Source organism: Struthio camelus, chromosome 15 (genome assembly GCF_040807025.1).
Source record: "Struthio camelus isolate bStrCam1 chromosome 15, bStrCam1.hap1, whole genome shotgun sequence".
Taxonomy (NCBI): Eukaryota; Metazoa; Chordata; class Aves; order Struthioniformes; family Struthionidae; genus Struthio; species Struthio camelus.
Window position 1 is genome coordinate 14,613,299 of NC_090956.1, and position 16,365 is coordinate 14,629,663.

At 45.2% G+C, this 16,365-nt stretch overlaps 2 protein-coding genes across 5 annotated transcripts in view; one reads left to right on the plus strand and one right to left on the minus strand.

Moving 5' to 3' along the window:
- The first annotated feature begins 2,811 nt into the window (after window positions 1-2,811).
- The window catches only part of CARHSP1 (calcium regulated heat stable protein 1), an 85,062-nt gene continuing 71,508 nt past the window's right edge, over window positions 2,812-16,365 (plus strand). For 2 of the 4 annotated variants that reach the window (XM_068908601.1, XM_068908604.1), the window contains exons 1-3: window positions 2,993-3,244; window positions 4,465-4,629; window positions 13,292-13,355. The gene's annotated coding sequence lies outside the window, so the exon portion shown is untranslated. Of the gene's footprint in view, window positions 3,245-4,464; window positions 4,630-13,291; window positions 13,356-13,816; window positions 13,965-16,365 lie in introns of all 4 variants that reach the window. The other 2 variants (XM_068908603.1, XM_068908602.1) reach the window with 2 other exon arrangements.
- On the minus strand, window positions 5,358-9,525 carry LITAFD (LITAF domain containing). The gene is made up of 5 exons (XM_009683600.2): window positions 9,417-9,525; window positions 8,996-9,099; window positions 7,006-7,071; window positions 5,973-6,132; window positions 5,358-5,503 (listed from the first exon to the last, which is right to left on the minus strand). Exons 2-5 carry the CDS (start codon window positions 9,084-9,086, stop codon window positions 5,395-5,397), a joined length of 426 nt encoding a protein of 141 aa, XP_009681895.1. The 5' UTR covers window positions 9,087-9,099; window positions 9,417-9,525; the 3' UTR covers window positions 5,358-5,394.

Genomic DNA, 16,365 nt, shown 5'->3' on the forward strand with positions numbered 1-16,365 from the left:
TTCCCTGAGGACTGTACTGAACATTTCTGTTGCAGCCAGCCTATAGGTATATCTGATTGTTTAGTATGAAAATTCAAATGCAGATAATGGACAGCTCATTTCCCAGTAGCTTAAGTCCACCACCTGCTTTGTTTTTGATTGGGCCAACAAGGGATCTGCTAACTAAGCAGAGCTATATATGCTAAATACTGTAGTGTAAGACCCAGGCACACCCATTTGCCACATTTTCTTCAAGTCCTGAGGAAGGTCTACTGAAAAGGGTGTGTTAGATGGGACCACTCTGGCAGTGAATCTCAGGCTAATTCATGTATGGATTTTCTGTTCAGCATTTGAGCATTATCGCTAAAGGCCTACAGAACACTGAATCGTAATGTGCTTGCTGTAAAATGATTTCTGCTGTGCTACTAGCAACATGGTTTTCTTGTACTTTCTTATTCTTTTCCTTTTGCTGTTCAGAAAAGGAATGTGTCTTTTTCAGTGCCTGGTGTCTACCAGGCTGAAGCTTCAGCCTAGTACAAACGTGAGCCTGGTCCATGCACGTAGCTTTAATTTGCCCCAAAACAGTTGCTAAACAGACTTTTGCGCCATGGATGCAAATGTACTTTTTTCCCCATGTCATACTATTCTCCGTAATGTAAACATTGGAGTTCCGCTGCAAAACAAAAGTCCATGGACAAATCCACAGTAGTTTAGTTAAAGCCGTTTTAAAATGTGCTATTAGCTAAATAGATGCTATTAGTAATAAAGACAAGCTAGTAATTTAAAGTTAATGTGTGCTCAGAAATGCCATTCCAGGAACTCCTTTCCAATGCATTCTTTATGTTTATGTTTTTCAAAAAGCTAGGTTTTATTATCCATAATTTCCACTTTTCAAAATTGTGATCTTACTTATAACAGTGCCATCCAATGGAAAGCACGTAGTATTGCATGGATGTTGTGGCATGTGTGCGTTTATTAATCATGTTATAGCTGCTGGGAAATGTGTGTGTATTGAATTTGGGCAGTATTTGACTTGAACAGGAATAAATGCAGGAAACATCTGGAGACAGTGGTGCTACCTAGAACTTATGGTTATCAGCAATGCTAGAGCATTTAATAAGCAGCCTTGTCAATGCCATTACGAAGTCAAGCGTGATCTGTAACTTGGTTAGTAGTGACCATATATGAGAGAGAGAACGAAAAATCCTGTTTGGTTTTTCCCATCAGTTTTGCAGAGAAGCTGAATGGTTGTTAGTAAATAATGTACTTTAAAAAAAAAAAAAAGTATATTCAAAATACGTACAGGTTGTAAATGAGGCAACTAATATATAACATTTTAGGATGTAGGAAAGTCTAGGAATTAAAAGAAATCAGAGCACCCACTTTTTAGTCTTTTTTCTAATGGTAGTAATATCTTTCAGGTAGCTACAATTAAATCTTTGCCTGGCCTTCTCTAGTAATCATTTGCTTGGATGTTACAGATGTCAGCAAATATAGGTTGTATGGGTAGGTTTGGTTTTGTTTATAATTATTGTAGTTTTTAAGAGCAAATCAATAGTTAAAGCCTGATTTTCTAGCTAGGATTTTATTTGACGTTTTCAAAAACAGCTGCAGTTACACAATTCATTAAAAAAAATTCATCTTTACACAAGAAGAAAGGTGCTATTTCTCAAGGCAAGCATGGGTGGTCCCAAGCTACACATTTAGTCTTCAAAGTTTTCCTTCTGCTGCAACAACGTTCAGGCTTCTGGGTGTAAGTGTTGAACAAAAGTTGCAGCTAGATGCATAAAAGAAGTATTCATGTCTGTGGTCTTCAGGAAATTGAGAGTGAGAAGGGGTTTCACAGGACTGGCACTGGGTCCCGTAGTTAGATCAGACCTAAAGGTTGATCTGTGTGAAATGAGAATCAACAATGTGTTTAAACTCAGTCTAAAAACATACCTCTTTCTTGGCAGGGAAGGCAAATGCCTTTTTTTACTAGCAGAAAGACAGGAAATACAAAACAAGAAACATTTTATGGTTTTTTTGGTGCAGGAAGGAGACATGGGGCATTCTAACCTATCTGTGCTATTCTGTGCTGTGATTCTCAGAGTCAGGCGCTCGGCTTTTTCTATTAACTTAACTGTACAGCAATGGAAGCCTTTGGCTTATGCGGCAATTCTTACGGGGACACCAAAACTAGTTTAGTTTCATTTAGGAGAGCGTATGAAACGAACAGATGGGAGTTCCTCAACGAGCACGTGCGCGCTCCAGGATCGCTTGCTAGGTTCCCCGACTTATCAGCTCATATTGGGAGTAGGACAGAGGAAAGAGCTACCTAAAAATAGTCAAAGAAGTTGCTGTTACTCACGCTCATAAGGGCAGCATGCGGCAAACGCTGCCTCCCCGCAGCGGTGGGCTGAGCTAGGAGGAGGCCCAGCAGCAGGTGAGCTGGGCAATGGGGGGCGACGGCTGGGGCCAGCTTCGCGCTGCCTTTCTTCCAGAAGCACTAAAGGTCCTTGTGAAACCCCTGCTTTTCTCATGCCTGTCGGAAAGCCCTTGAAAGCAGTGGCTAACAGCATACCTCGGCTCCGCGCTTGGGGCGCGAAGAGGGTGCCTCGCCTTCCGCGTACTCGCGTCTCTCCGCCGCGGCGGCTCTAGTGCTTCGCAGTTCATGTTACCGGCGGGAGGAGAGACAGGATGTCCTGTCCGATCAAAACAGGGCCGTCCCCCCGGCTGGACAGCCACGAGGAAGTGCACGGCAGCCGCAGTAAAACGCGGAGAGGCTCTCCAGGAGGCTTTTAAAGCTGGCTGCAGAGACGTAGAGGGAGACCGCAGTTCTGCGCGAAGAAAGGAAACACGGAGCCACACAAATGAGGGGAGACTAAGAAAGCCCCAAATTAAGCAACGAGTTTTGAGGAATTGGCTGGGCCGACAGGGCCCTGTTTGCCTGCGGCTCCCCCTTCCTGCCCTGCGCCTTGCTGGCCTCGGTGACCCCCTCTCCTCCCCTCCCCTGCCCTGCCCTCCCCTCCGCCTTCTCTGCTGCCCCTGAAGAGCAGGAGGTCTTCACCTTCTTCTCCCTCCCTCGGTAGCCAACAACTCTCTCCTTTTAGCCCTACAGACGTGTCGCCGGTCTGCTGCTTCCCAGGGGCCCTGCGGCCTCTCGGGGAAGGCAGGTGCCCGTGCCCAGGCTCGCCGCGGCGGCTGCCCCAGAGGAGCAGAGAGGGCCGCGGCTGCACGGTCGGGGCAGGAAGGGGAAGAGGGGCGGCCGGCCGCGCTCAGCCAGGTAGGGGCGGCCCGGCCCGGCCCAGCGCTGAGGCGGCGGGAGCGCGGCAGCCCCCGCGCCGCCGGCCGGAGGGAGGGAGGCGGCGGGCAGCAGGGCGCTGGGCGAGAGGGGCCTGGCCAGCAGGGCGGCGGGCCTTTCGCTACTAAAAGTATGAATTAGTCACCTCCGGCGTTGCCCCGGGCCGGCCTGCGCTGAGGCGCCGCCCCGTCGCGGCCGCGCTGCCGGCCTGGCGCCCGCTGTCCGCCCACTCGGAGGGCTTTTCCCGCCTCACAGGCAGCCCGGAGCGACGTTAAATGCACGAGACCGTAAACCAGAGCCCTCGGGAGCTTCACGCGTCCGGGCTCCCCGAGGGCTCGCTGAGGCCCGAGGGCTTTCTGCCCTCCCGCGTCGCACGGCGGTCTCGCGGCCCTGAGGCAGGCAGGCGGTTAGGGGACGCGGACGGCGTCGTGGTGCAGGTGCTGCCGGTGTCCCACGCGGCGGCCCCGGGGGGCCGGGCGCGGAGACGCCGCGTTGAACCTGGAAACCTGAGGAGCTCTGGACCCGCGTGTGCCAGAGCCCCGGGCTTCGCCTCCAGGAAGGGCGGCGGGCGCTCGCTGCGTCCCGGCCTGGCGACGACGCGCCGCTCGGCGCCGTGGCGGGAGGGCTCGGGCCGGGCCGAGGGCTGGACTCTGGCCCGCGCGGCCGGCGGCCCGAGGAGACCCCGTCCTCGGGGCTTTGGGGGTGCCTTTGGCCAGCGTTGGGTGCGGAGGTGCCTCGTGTCCCCGCAGCCTTTGGGCAGGACCGTGGCGGTAGCCGCTGCTGCGCGTGCGGAACCTGCAGGCTTCTCTTCCAGCAAGTCCTGACGTTAAAGGGATCTTGAGGAGACGGAGCGGAGCGCTTCGTATAACCGTTAGTGATCGCTGTGTCAAGGAACTTTTTTTTTTTTAGTGGCTTAAATTGACCAAATAGCTAAAACAAACGATTTGATTGCGCTTAACGTCAGACTAAATGGGAAGTCTTGAAGTTCTTTTAACTATGTGGTATCTACAGGTTGTTCAGGACCGGCGCAGGCAGGTTTCCCTCAGTTATGATAGTAAAATAACGGAAGATGGAGGGGGGCAACCTGGTGCTGCATAATGCACATCCCGCTCACTCCTAGCAATTCACCAACATGAGAATAATTATGTTGCTAAAACACCGAAATGGCGAGTTTTATTCTGCTCTTCTATTCACCTCTTCAGCCAACAATAAACAGTAGTTGCTGCTGTCAGCGTTGAGCAACGTCTGTGCAGTATGAAGATTTGAATTTACAAGATAAGTGACCAGTGGAGAACTGCGATGAATCAATGTGTAAAGCCTACCAAATCTTTGTTTGGGAGATGATGCGCTTCAGCGAGAAGGCAGAGGTAAAGTGAGGCCCTTTTCTGGGGAAAAAAAAAAAAAAAGCTTTTTTTTTTCTTTTTTTCTTCTTTGTACGTTTGCTCTTTTTATTCTTGGCTTGTTGATGTAAATGGAGTGCTGCAGTCTGCCTGGATCTCAGCTCTGAGTGCAGCATGTCATAGAAGCAATGACAACGAGATGTTTTGCTAGAATTGGTAACAATGAAAGGTTTATTTCCTTATGTTGTACATAACAGACATGACAATTGCATAACTTAGTGTTCGATTAATAAATAATCAGCTATGCTGTGCCACCCACGGCCCTGCAGGGGTAGGTCCCAGACAAAGAAGAGCAGAGAGAAGCAAAATCCTGGCCAGTCGGTTTTAGCGCATAAAAAGTAAGCGCTTATCCAAAACATGCATTTCCAAACCTCTCACTTAAGGATGTCTTGAAAAGTCCAGAAGAGATTGTGTCCCAGCTGGATTAGAGATTTGAACGGAGCTATAAGAGCACCAAAGTACTCACTAGCTGGTCACTTCATGTTACTTCATAGCGCAAGAAAAGTATCCAAGCAGAGTATAAATTCAAATGACAATATAAACTAGTCTTGAGGCTTTCTTTTTTTAAAGTTAGTCCAACCACATGATGATAAACTTCAGATGGATTAGTCAGTGAGGAAATTGCAGGATTTAAGCCTACTACTATATGTTTCCTAGCAGTAGTTTTACCTGTGAAATCTTGCACCATTAGGAAACAGACAGGATTGGCATCATATGGCATAAACTTTGTTCTTACAGTCTTTTGTATCTGTAAATGTGAAATTGGCAGCATGGGCAGTAATGGTCTGCATCCTTGAAGATTCTCATGAAGAGAGGTACGAAGCAGCATCCGAAACAACACCTGTAGCCAAAGAGGACATGGACAGGCATGAATGATTCACTAACTTTTCTTTCTACTGATTGCATCTATTCTTTCTCTCTACCTTATTGTCTGTGCCTTATCCACTGAGCCATCCATGAATCTACTTCCCTTCTGAGTCTCTTAATATTAAGTATCTTCCCCGTGATTAATTGTCTTCACTTCACTTCTAACATTTGATGCGTTAGTCTGATTCTGGGACTGATTCTAAATTGTGGTAGGGAAGTTTGCAGTGTTTTGCAATTTTCTTTTGCTTGTCTAATGAAAAACAATAACGTACTGATTGTATTTAGCACCAGTTCACATCCTCTATAGCTGTGATGACTACATCTAGTATGAACAGACTGACTTCTTAGCAATGAGAGAAGAAGCTGTCTTTGTTTTTGGATGGATCTGTCTTTTTTTTAACCTTTTGCTATGAGGAATTTTGGAAGCGTGCGTAAGGGCTTACCCAACCATACACAAGCTGGTGCACAGAAGATAAGACAGTCTGCCCACTCTGTAGGTGACCTGTGTGGTAATGTGCTGGCGGCAGGAAGGGCATATTGTGGATGTTGGTTTGCTTGAGAAGATTCCTGCTACAACGATTGGAGGCTGAGACACCAGGTAAACTGAGTTCAAGAGGAAACAAGAAGCAGCGAAATTAGAAGCACTGGAAATCTTTTATGAGTTATAAATGGCTGTGCAATCCTTAACTGTAGAATGTAGGTTCATACGGGGCTTTCTGGATCAGCTGTCCAGTAACTACAAGAAATCCATCAAATAAGCTATTTGAACCTAAAAATGTCATGCCAGTGCTGTCCCCAATTAGGAAATTCTGCAACTTCCCTGATGTTTTTGAATTCTGAACTTCACTCTGTCGTACTCTCGGAGGAGTGTAGTGAATACCCCTTGTAGGTACATGAAGGTTTTTTTGCAGACATGTGGTCAGTGGAAAATACTATTTTAAGCATCCTAAAGCAAGTTTAGGGTGCATTCAAATATAGCCTGAAACAAAACTGCAGGAGTGGAAAGGTAGTGCCCGTTAGATAGATAGGATATCGATATCCTGGTCTTTTTTTCTTTTTTCTTTTTTCTTTTTTTTTTTTAATCTATGCATTTCCTTCCCTCCCATAAGAGATGTTATTTGACTGTTCTTTGAAGCTTTATTCAGTGTCTCCTTTGGGCTTCTCTGCTTACAAAAAGGTGACTAGGAGAAGAAGAATATAGTAAACTAGACTTAAAATCAGTTGTTCTGAAAGTCTTTGTTCTTAGCTGATTTAAAAAAGAAAAGTTGCTTCTGTAGCTTGGCTAATTTTGGAAAAATGAGTCTCTCCTTAGTTCCCCCTCCCCCCCCCCATATTTCTAGGGAAATTTTCCATCTTCCTAGGTTGTGACTGGGTCAAAATACTCCATTTTCTTTGTACATTTTAAAACCAGAGACATTTTCCTTTTAATATGTTGAACTATGGACATTGTCAGAAACACAGCCCCTTGGCCCTTACCTGGTTGCTCAAGGTTGACTGTTTCTCGATAGCAGTAAGGTGGGGGAGAAGGATATTCATAGCCCCCTATAAAAAGAAAAGCAGAGTAAAATGTAAAAAAAAAAAAAAAAAAAAAAAGTACACCTCATGCATCCTGAAAGCCCTATTTGGAGTCTGAAGAGCAGCTGCATGGGGGGAATGCCGCACGGGAGAGGCCTGGCGTGCCTGTGAAGCAGAGGTCAGGCAGCAAGCACTCCTGATTTGCTTCACGGATTTTTAAAGCCAGAAGTCTCACTTGCTGTTTAACATAAGCCAGGAAATCAGATTCTTTGTTTCAGCACCAAGGCAGCAACTGTCTGTGTTTCAGCATAACACTGGAAAGACACTTGGTCTTGATTTAAGGACTCCGTTCATAGAGGAGTCACAGTACCTCTAACTAGGTTGTTTCAGTGATTATTGCCCTTACTATTAATACTTTGAGCCTTATTTCTAGTCTGAATTTTATTCAGCTTCAACTTCCAGCCAAGGAATCTTCTCATACCCTTTGTGCTAGAAAACATTGAAGATCTTCTTCCCTTTTGTTGTGGGCAAGGAAGAAGGGAAGATGGCAACTAAGACACTTCATGGTTTTTTTAGTTCTTATCTTACGTGCCTGAGCATGAAGTGAAATAAATTAATGTATACAACTATACAGCCAGTTAGCACAGATGTGGGATTGAAGTACCAGACCCATCTGCAGCAGTAGGACAGCCCCTCCAAGAAGTCTTGTCTGGGCACAGTGGCACAGTGTCAAATAAGCCCTTGCTCCCAAGCACAGCTGCTCTGAGTCCAGCCTGTGCTGTTGAGCCTTTTAGAAACAACCAGGGAATAAGCCTGTAAGGCACTGTGATTGAAAAAAAAATGGAATTTTTCAGAGTGAGACAAAATGAAACAGCAAAGTTGAAAAAAATGTTGAGGATGTTTCCTTGAATGGCTTACCAGAAGTACCTAGTGTAATGGAGTTATCATTTGGTATGTTTTTGTGAAGTGCCTGCTTCCTGTTTGCTCTCCTGTGCAAGGACAGGACAAGACGTAGCAACTCAAAGCCTGTCTCTTGGTTGGTTGAGTAGCTCACAGCAAGCGAGACTCTTTCTTCCTAACCTCATGCAGGTTCTTCAGAGAGTTTACAAAGAAGCTGGAGAGGTCTTTGGAAAACATGAATGTGTGCACTGAGAGCTGATCAGAGTAAAACGCTCTGAAAATGAGTCAAGTTCAGAGGGCCGTTATTGACACATCTAGCCTCATAAGGGGTCCTCCAGTCCTATCTAGTGAATGGCAGTTTCCGCAATAGCAGGAAGGTGGCCCAGGTAAAACCACTGGTATCTGAGTGTGTCCTTGCATGGCTGAGGGCTCCAAGAGGTGGAAGACAAGTGCAACGAGATACTTGGGCAATGCCCCATTGCTGAGGGAAAAAGTCAACCTAGCAGAAAGCAGCTGTTGGCTTACGGTCACTGAGCTGAATTGGCAGTGCTTCAATAACAATACTCCTCTAGGAGACAGCACTGGCAAAGGATTGTTCTGCCATATGGAGCCCAGCTGCATAACCGTTTCACATAGGTAGGGCAACTCTGGGCAGCAGGAGGTTTTGGGGGAAAGCCAGTCATCTGGAAAACTAGATTACGATTTAAGCAAGACATAGACAGCAGGTCCATGTATGAAGTTTTCTAGCTGAACGTTTGCTCATTAGGAATATGAAACTATCAGAGAGATGCAGCTGCAACTCCTTTATCAGTAAAGCTCACGTTGTTAGGAAAGTGGTTTTAACTACACCAACAGAAATACTTTTTGCCGTTTTAGTTGATGTTTCCAGAGTTCTGTAGATTGTCGCAGGCATTTGATAAACCCGTCATGTTCTGGCGAAGCTGGACCCTCTCGGACCTAGCTCAGTTCTGCTCTAGAAACCAGCAGCGTTTGTCACATAACCCACCAAGGGCATGGTCTTTCCAGATTATTTCTAACGAAACCTGCTTACCCTGTTGCCCGCAGTATTCTGGTGCAGAGGCTTCTTGGGACGGCTCATACATAATCATAGGAATTTCTGTACGTCCCTTCTCACTAGCCATCTCTGCAGTTCACCTGCCAAAAATAGCACAAAATAAACCTCAGCTGTAAGTGACTTTCAGTGCAATGTATTTGTCAATGCCTGCTTCTGCAATTTCTACTTCTCACACTCTCAGATTTTATTTGGAGGAAAATTGGCAGCGCTCATGTTCTGGCTTCTTTGTAGACTAGATTAAGGTGCAGTGAGTTGTTATACTTCCTGATGAGGAAGACAGGAGGGAGGAGCATAAATATCATCTTTCCTCACATATTTCTTTGTATTGAAAAATTAAAAATGTTCATCCAGAAAACACACTATTCAAATCATTCAAATTTGAGACTGAAAGACTTACCTTCATGGAGAAGTTAACATAATTTTTTTCTATGAATTGTCAAAATGATCAGGGCGGGGAAGGGTACACTTCGGACCAGCTGTGAAAAACCTTCCTATGTCATTAAGTCAGAACCTGCAACAGTGCAGCCAGTGGCAATTCAGCTCTATCTTTTGTCTGGTTATTGTGCAACCTCACCATCATCATTACAGCGACCGATTTTGTACTGTGAAACTATTGTCTCATCGCTAGTATGACAGGCTCATGTTGGGCAAGATCATTATTAAATATGACTGCGCTGCCTGAGGCCCTGCACAAGGTTAGGCCGCAAAGTATGTGTGTTTTGCAGGTGTTAGCAGGAACTGTTCCTGGCAGGGAAGGCGAATGGAAGGAAGAGGATACAGCTGGAGATGTGTATTTATATTACTGTAAATAGAATGGGGTTAATTGTCCTTAGCTGTCTCTTGAACCAATGTTAACTGGTTGATTTCCTACTAACGTTAACAGTAGGAGTCCACAGCAGGAGAAAGTTTTGGCCTTTCATGAAGGTCAGTGAGGAAGGGCAATCTAGGGGAAAAAGGGAGCAAAGATGTTTGTGAGGGGCTGATAAATTAGTCTGGTGCAGGTTTACTGGCTGCTCATAGGGCTTAGGTAACTGCATGGGGCGCCTTGTGGTGTAGCTACGCATGGTGTGTGGCATGGCATAGCATGCAGCTGTGCAGATGCCTTCTCCGCTCCGCATCAGGACTGCATCTGTGTGACCTATGTGTCCTAGTGACCAGGATAGGCCTCGCTGGTGATGCAGAAGTGAGGGATTATATAACTAAAGAGACTCTGGGGTAAGCAAGTGGGGACTGAGAAATGTAATGTTTGGCAAGTCTGCACAAGCTGCTTGAATATGAGGTCAAACAAGAGGAGAATGGAAATTTCTGAACAAAGCAAGAAAATTTCAGCAGCTCTGTTCTCAAGGCATGCTGGGGAGCAATGCGTATGGGGGAGGCCAAAAGAGGGAGAAACAGTAGTGATGACATATCAGCGAAGGATCAATCCTTTTAGGGAGGAAGGAAAGAAGGAATTTAAAAGTATCACTACAGAAAAAGTGCCTTTTTTTTTTTTTTTTTTTTTTACAAAGTTGAGTGAATGGGAAGTGAAAAGGAAAACGGTAGCAGAATGAATAATAATGGGAATAAATAGGATGATGTGGAGAAAAACCAGAAATTTAGCACTGACCACGTTAAGGCCCAAGATGCTGGAGAAAATTGCTAATATAGGGACTGACTAGGAGAGGAGGGATGGAGGAAAGTGCATCTCAGTGTGAAGACAGAGGTTAGAACTGGTGATTATATGAGGCTGCTTAAGAAGGGCATGTCAGGCGAACGAATAGGTCAGGGAAGCTTCATGAGAGTATTGCTGAGAAGAAAAAGGAAAAGCTGAATCAGGAGACCTTAGATAAGATGGAAGGTATGAGAGCCAAGGGAGGGTAATGATCTATAGAAGAAAAAGACTCAGTGTATCGATAGTAACTGCAGGTTCAGGAGTACCGTAATAGGTGAATGTCAGATTAGCCAGTGTTGAACAAGGGCTGTTTCCGTGGGACAAGGATGGAAAAAAAATATAGGTGTTCCCTTCAGGTGTTTGGCTTATTACTATCTTGGTGTATAAGTACTGTACACTAAATACTGAGTGCTGTAGTTCTGGTGACATTTCTACTGAAGTCATCTTGCTTGCTGTAGAACAGGAAAGGGAAGAAAGGGCTTTTGAATTTCATCCAATGACCGTAGGCCCAGGCAAAAGGCCTGTCATGAGGTACTACTGATGGCGTAGGGTAGGAGGGAATAATAATACTGATTAACATAGTGCGAGCATTGCAAGTTAACAGCTGAGTATAAGAAACACTGACTAATTCTTACTCCACCCAGTGAAGTATTAGTATAATAGCACCAGCTGGATGTATAGGACAGCAGATGTAGAGGAAGAGCACGTGACATGTCCTGTGAATGAGGAACAGAGTGGGAGTCCTACCAGGTTCCAGGTCCAACCACTGGGCACCAGTGCTGCCAGCTGCCAATAAAGTTGGTGCCCTGAATTTGTTCTGCTTTCAGTGTCTTGTTATGCAATTGTGCTAGTGCCACCGATAGCTCTGTGTGTTGTGGTAGAGGACCTGCCCCAGAAGAATGAGCCAGGAGAGCTGGATAGGCAACTTGGGCCCCAGCTTCTGCAGGGGCTTCTTCAGCCTACTTGGGCAAAAAGTACCAGGGGTTTGTTAACCTCTGGGCCCAAGTACTGCAAGTTCGGAGGTTCAGGAAAGACATTCCTTAGGGTATCTCTTCTTACTGTGTTTTATGCAATTCAATAGACCCTTTCATGTAAGTAATGACTTCCAGTTCTTGTTTGCTACTGTGCGGGTGATGTCTGAGAGCTCTTTGGGACTGTGATCTCTAGCCTGTAAGCATTATTGCCATGGGTTAGAAAGAGAGCCTTTCCTCTCTTCCCTCAGAGGAGTTCATCTGCTGAGAGAAGACTAAGGGAGAGAACAACAGGCAGGGCTAGTGGCCCTGTAGGAAAAAGTGGTAGAGAGAGCTGTCAGGCAGCAACTCCTGAAGAGAGCAGGAGCAGGAAAAAGTCCTTTAGGCTCCCTTCTAGAAACCTGGTAACGTCTAAGGGTAACGACTACATTTAATGCCTAGGGAGAGGAAGAGGTCCTGTCTGCAGTCCCGCTGAGTACATGGAGCTCCCTGTGAGGGCAGAGCAGCCCTATGTGCACTCCTGAACTAGGGCCTTGGTGTAGCTGGAGCGCTCGGGCTTGTCTCTTTCCAGCTGCTGCAGGCTGCTTGATTTGCGGGCAGAAGTGTATCGGCCCAGGGAACAGAAACGAGCGCGTGCCTTCTCTCCTCTGAAGCCTCAGCGTCTCCTGCATAGGAGCCCAATCAGTTAGTACTGGAAAATAAAGCTGACTTTAAATCCTGTGGAAATAAGTATTTAAAAAAAAAAAAAAAAAGGCAAATCACCCTGAGGCGTATGTGCAAAGGGCCAGTCCAGGGAAAGGAAGGTGGAAATGACCAAATGTTTATGTTCCAGGAAGGACATATCCTAGGGGAGAACGGGCAGTGAGCAGCTTCTATCATCTTCCCCTGGATTTGCTCCAGGCAGCCATGTTCTAGCCCAAAAAGTAGTCATCGCTGTCCAGCAAAGTTGCTGGACTGAGAATTTCCAGAGCAGGTCCCTACTTTCCCGGCACGCACTGGCCCTCTGCATGTCCCTTCCTGAACGTCTCTGAACCTCTAAATAACTCCACAGATGAGAATAGTTGGACATAAATTTCCAGGTGCCTGTGAAGAGGCAGAGACGCTGTCTTTTGTGCTTTATAAAGGAGAAATTAAGACACACAGAGGACAATCTTTTCAGGAGCCCTGACAGAGTTGTACTTTGGCCTCCCATGTCTGTTTCAAGTAGTTGCAGAGAGAACAATGACTTTACTGCCCTCTTGGTGATATTTTCACAAAGGTTTTTCAGGTATTGTATGTTTGCAATGGTTAGGCAGAGAGACAGTCTTGTGCAAGCGAATCAGGCGTTTTTCACCTCTCAAAAATGTTTTTTTCCAATTTGATTTCAATTTTGACAGGAACATGTCTTTCCCACAAACATCTCTTCAAAGGTGACATTGTGGTAGAAACGTTCATGGGAATGGAGCGCCCTGCGGGACTTGGTGTCCGTTTGGACCTTGACGTAATTGAGTAGAATGCAAACTGGGAGTTACAGAGCAGTCATTTCAGAAATCTCTTTACTTTAGAGCTGATACATCTTTGTTCTATTCCTATGAGCCTGTGCCAATGGTGTATTTATGGTTTCATTTGAGAAACTGAAGTTCACTGCAGTACTAATTCTTCTCCATTCAGATTTCGAAATCATCATCTGAAAAGGAGAGAAGACAGACAGGATTTGGCAGACGTGCGCGTTCAGGTAATATTTCCTTTGTCTCCGTATTCTGTTTTCTTGCAGTGCTTTCTCAGAAGTAGATTGAGTTATAGTTAGTTACAAAGTGATGTGGTACTTCTGTAAAAACTGATCAGGATTTATTAGTTTTTTAAAATCTTTATTTAACTGAGGCTTTTTAGCAAAAAGGTTAATAATTGGTCTCATACTGCAGATTCAGAGTGAGGTTTTCAAGAGGTTTTCAGGCGGGTTTGACACTGGCCTCTCTCTACTCCACTTGAGTCAGTGGAGCTGCTCCCCGGACCCGGTCATGAGTCTGTTTGCACCCTGTTCAGAAAAACCCAGCGCTTTTCCTGGGAGCAGAAGAGAAAACGTATGCTGGAGGGGGATATCTGAGAAAGGGTTTGAAGGCCCAAAGGGGCATCTCTGTGTCCTGTCTGTACGAGAGCTGGCAGTGAGGGTTGGATCTGTGTCATGTCATCTGGCAGGAGATGGAGAATTTGGCTCAATCATGTACCAAGATGGCATCCAGAATCTTAGGCAGCACAGGAAGGAAGCAGTCACCTTACAATAAAAGTGCTTAATCCCTGTTCCAACTCCAGCTGATGTCAGTGAGGGATTTGCCATTGACTTCAGGTAAGAGCTGGTTCAGAAAAACCAGCTGAAAAAAGGGGCATGGAATTTGGGAGAGAACGTTTACTGGTTCAGGTATTTGAAGAAGGCAGTGTAATGCATTCAGAAGTTGTGTATTTTGGATGATTATCATTAAAATATTATAGCAAGTCATCTGCAGATTCCATGCAAACATGGAGATGTAGCAATTTCCATCAGTGATCTGTTGGCTGCCTCAATGCTAGCTGAAAGACTTGTAGTGTGTTGTAATCTGTTCTTGCTATCCTGTCATCGTTAGTTTAATGTCTTGTGGGGCATTTATTCCTTCCAGCTGCATTTATGAGATAATTTCACACTCTGCCATTTTAAAGAGTAACCATAAAGCACCATTGCCGGCATGCGGTGGCATCTGTGCCTCGAACGGTATCGAGTGCATCTGCTTTACTTTATTGAAGCAGTTCAATTCTGAGTTTCCACTGGTGGTGGAATACTGAATTCCTCAGTGGAGAGCTCTTTTCTGGTTAGCCTCAAAGGGGTTGTTTATGGAAACAGTTGCAATGTGCTGAGGCTTTTCTCGTGTGCAGGAAGGAATAGTTACAGCTCTAATATAGATAAACAAACAGTTGGGGAGCAACGTTCAGGTATTTATTAATTCTTATTCTTAAAATATTAGCTAAAATGGATGACTGCAGACAGCAAATTAAAAGTGGGGCGTTACAAAGTATTCAGCATGTCGAAAGCAGATATCCTGTGAATGAGATTAAGAATGCTATGAATGCTATGCAGGTAGTATGATATCCCACTCGCATCTCCCAGATTTTTACTCCAGTTTTATTCCTACTGCCATTCTGGCTTTTAAGGCTGTGTAAGACTATCAGCTTCCTTTATCCAATGGGAAGGATGAAGTCACAGGAGATTCGACTGAATATGAACAACAGTATTTCTTATTGCAGACTCTTCAACTGATTCCATTGGCTTGTCTGTTGACTGCAGAGACTTGCTAGCCAATTTTTAAGGTCATTGCTTCAATTGCTCAGTGAAAGAACTGGGTTGTTCATCTGTTGAAGTCATAGGGATGTTTTTGCCGTTGACCCGGGGGGGCTGGGCAGAATCCAGGAAGTGTGAAGATACTGCTTCCCCTCCCCTTGCATGGACAGGGAGGTACTTGAGTGTAATTCATGTCCCTTTGCAATAGATTACAAGTCTTATTGGCTTAAATGGAAGTTTAAGTAAAGTAAGGTAAAGGAAAACAAAATGAACATTACCACTGTTCACAAAACAGGAGGAAGCATACACTGAAGAGTAAAATACTGGTGCATTGAACTGTACTGGGAAAGAAAGAGCTCTTAGCTTTCTCCCATTTGGAGAGAACATTTTCTCCTTGATGATATTTTGAATGGTGACACAAGCCTAAGGAGATTTGGAAGTTTTTAAAGCACAGCAAAGTGTGCCCTTGCTGTAACTGTGCACCCGGAGGGCTGGTTGCCTGGTTGCAGGCTTGCGCGCACAGCTGCAACACTTGCGCGTGCAGATCGGCAGCTTCAGCCTGCCAACCTGAATTCATGGGGCTGCTGGCCAGGCAGGGACTCCTCGGATTTTCCAGTCTGGTCTCAGGCCACGCATTTGCACTAAGTTATCCCTTCGTGAGGTGAGCTCCAGTCTATAATTAAGTAAGTTTTCTGCTCCTGTTGCTCCTGCCTCTACAGCAGTTCAAAATACTGTAAGCCTTCACAAGATTTCCAGCTTAAACTTATTCATGGTAGTTTATCCCTGTTTGTTGTTGTGCAAGCATTGTCCTTCTAATGAAAAGTCCTTCTCCACTCGAGGTAGCCCAGAGAGCATTCCTGTCTCCTTGCAGCCTTTCTTTTGCATGGCTAAGCATGCTTGTCGGGTCCTTCTCATTTCTCCCAGTCAACCTTTTTCTACATTTGCTGTACAGTGAATTCATCCTTCCTGGACACGAGTGATCAGGTGAGCTCTCTCCTCAGGCTTCTTATACAATGGTATGAATGCCTTCTTATATCTAGTGGAAGTGCCTTCTTTAATGTAATCTGGCATCACATTTGCCCCTTCCACAGCTACTTCACATTGACAGCTTGTTTTTATGCTGTCATCAACTAGCATTAGGTCTTTCTCCTCTTCTGTCGTTTTCTGCTAAAGAACTCCCAGTTTATAGCTGAAATTCCTAATACTACTTTCCAAGTGCACTGCTTTGTAGTTTTACAATACTTAAAAATTCTGTTACTGAAATTCTGTAGGTTTTTCCATTCTATGTGTGTAATAGATTTGCTGCTTCCCAATTTGGTCTCATTATTCATACATTTTATTGTCCACTCCTATCTTTTTGTCAAGGTTATTAATTAAAATACTAAATAAGATCAGTCACTTACTCCTGCATTAACCTTTGATGCAAACTTGATGCATC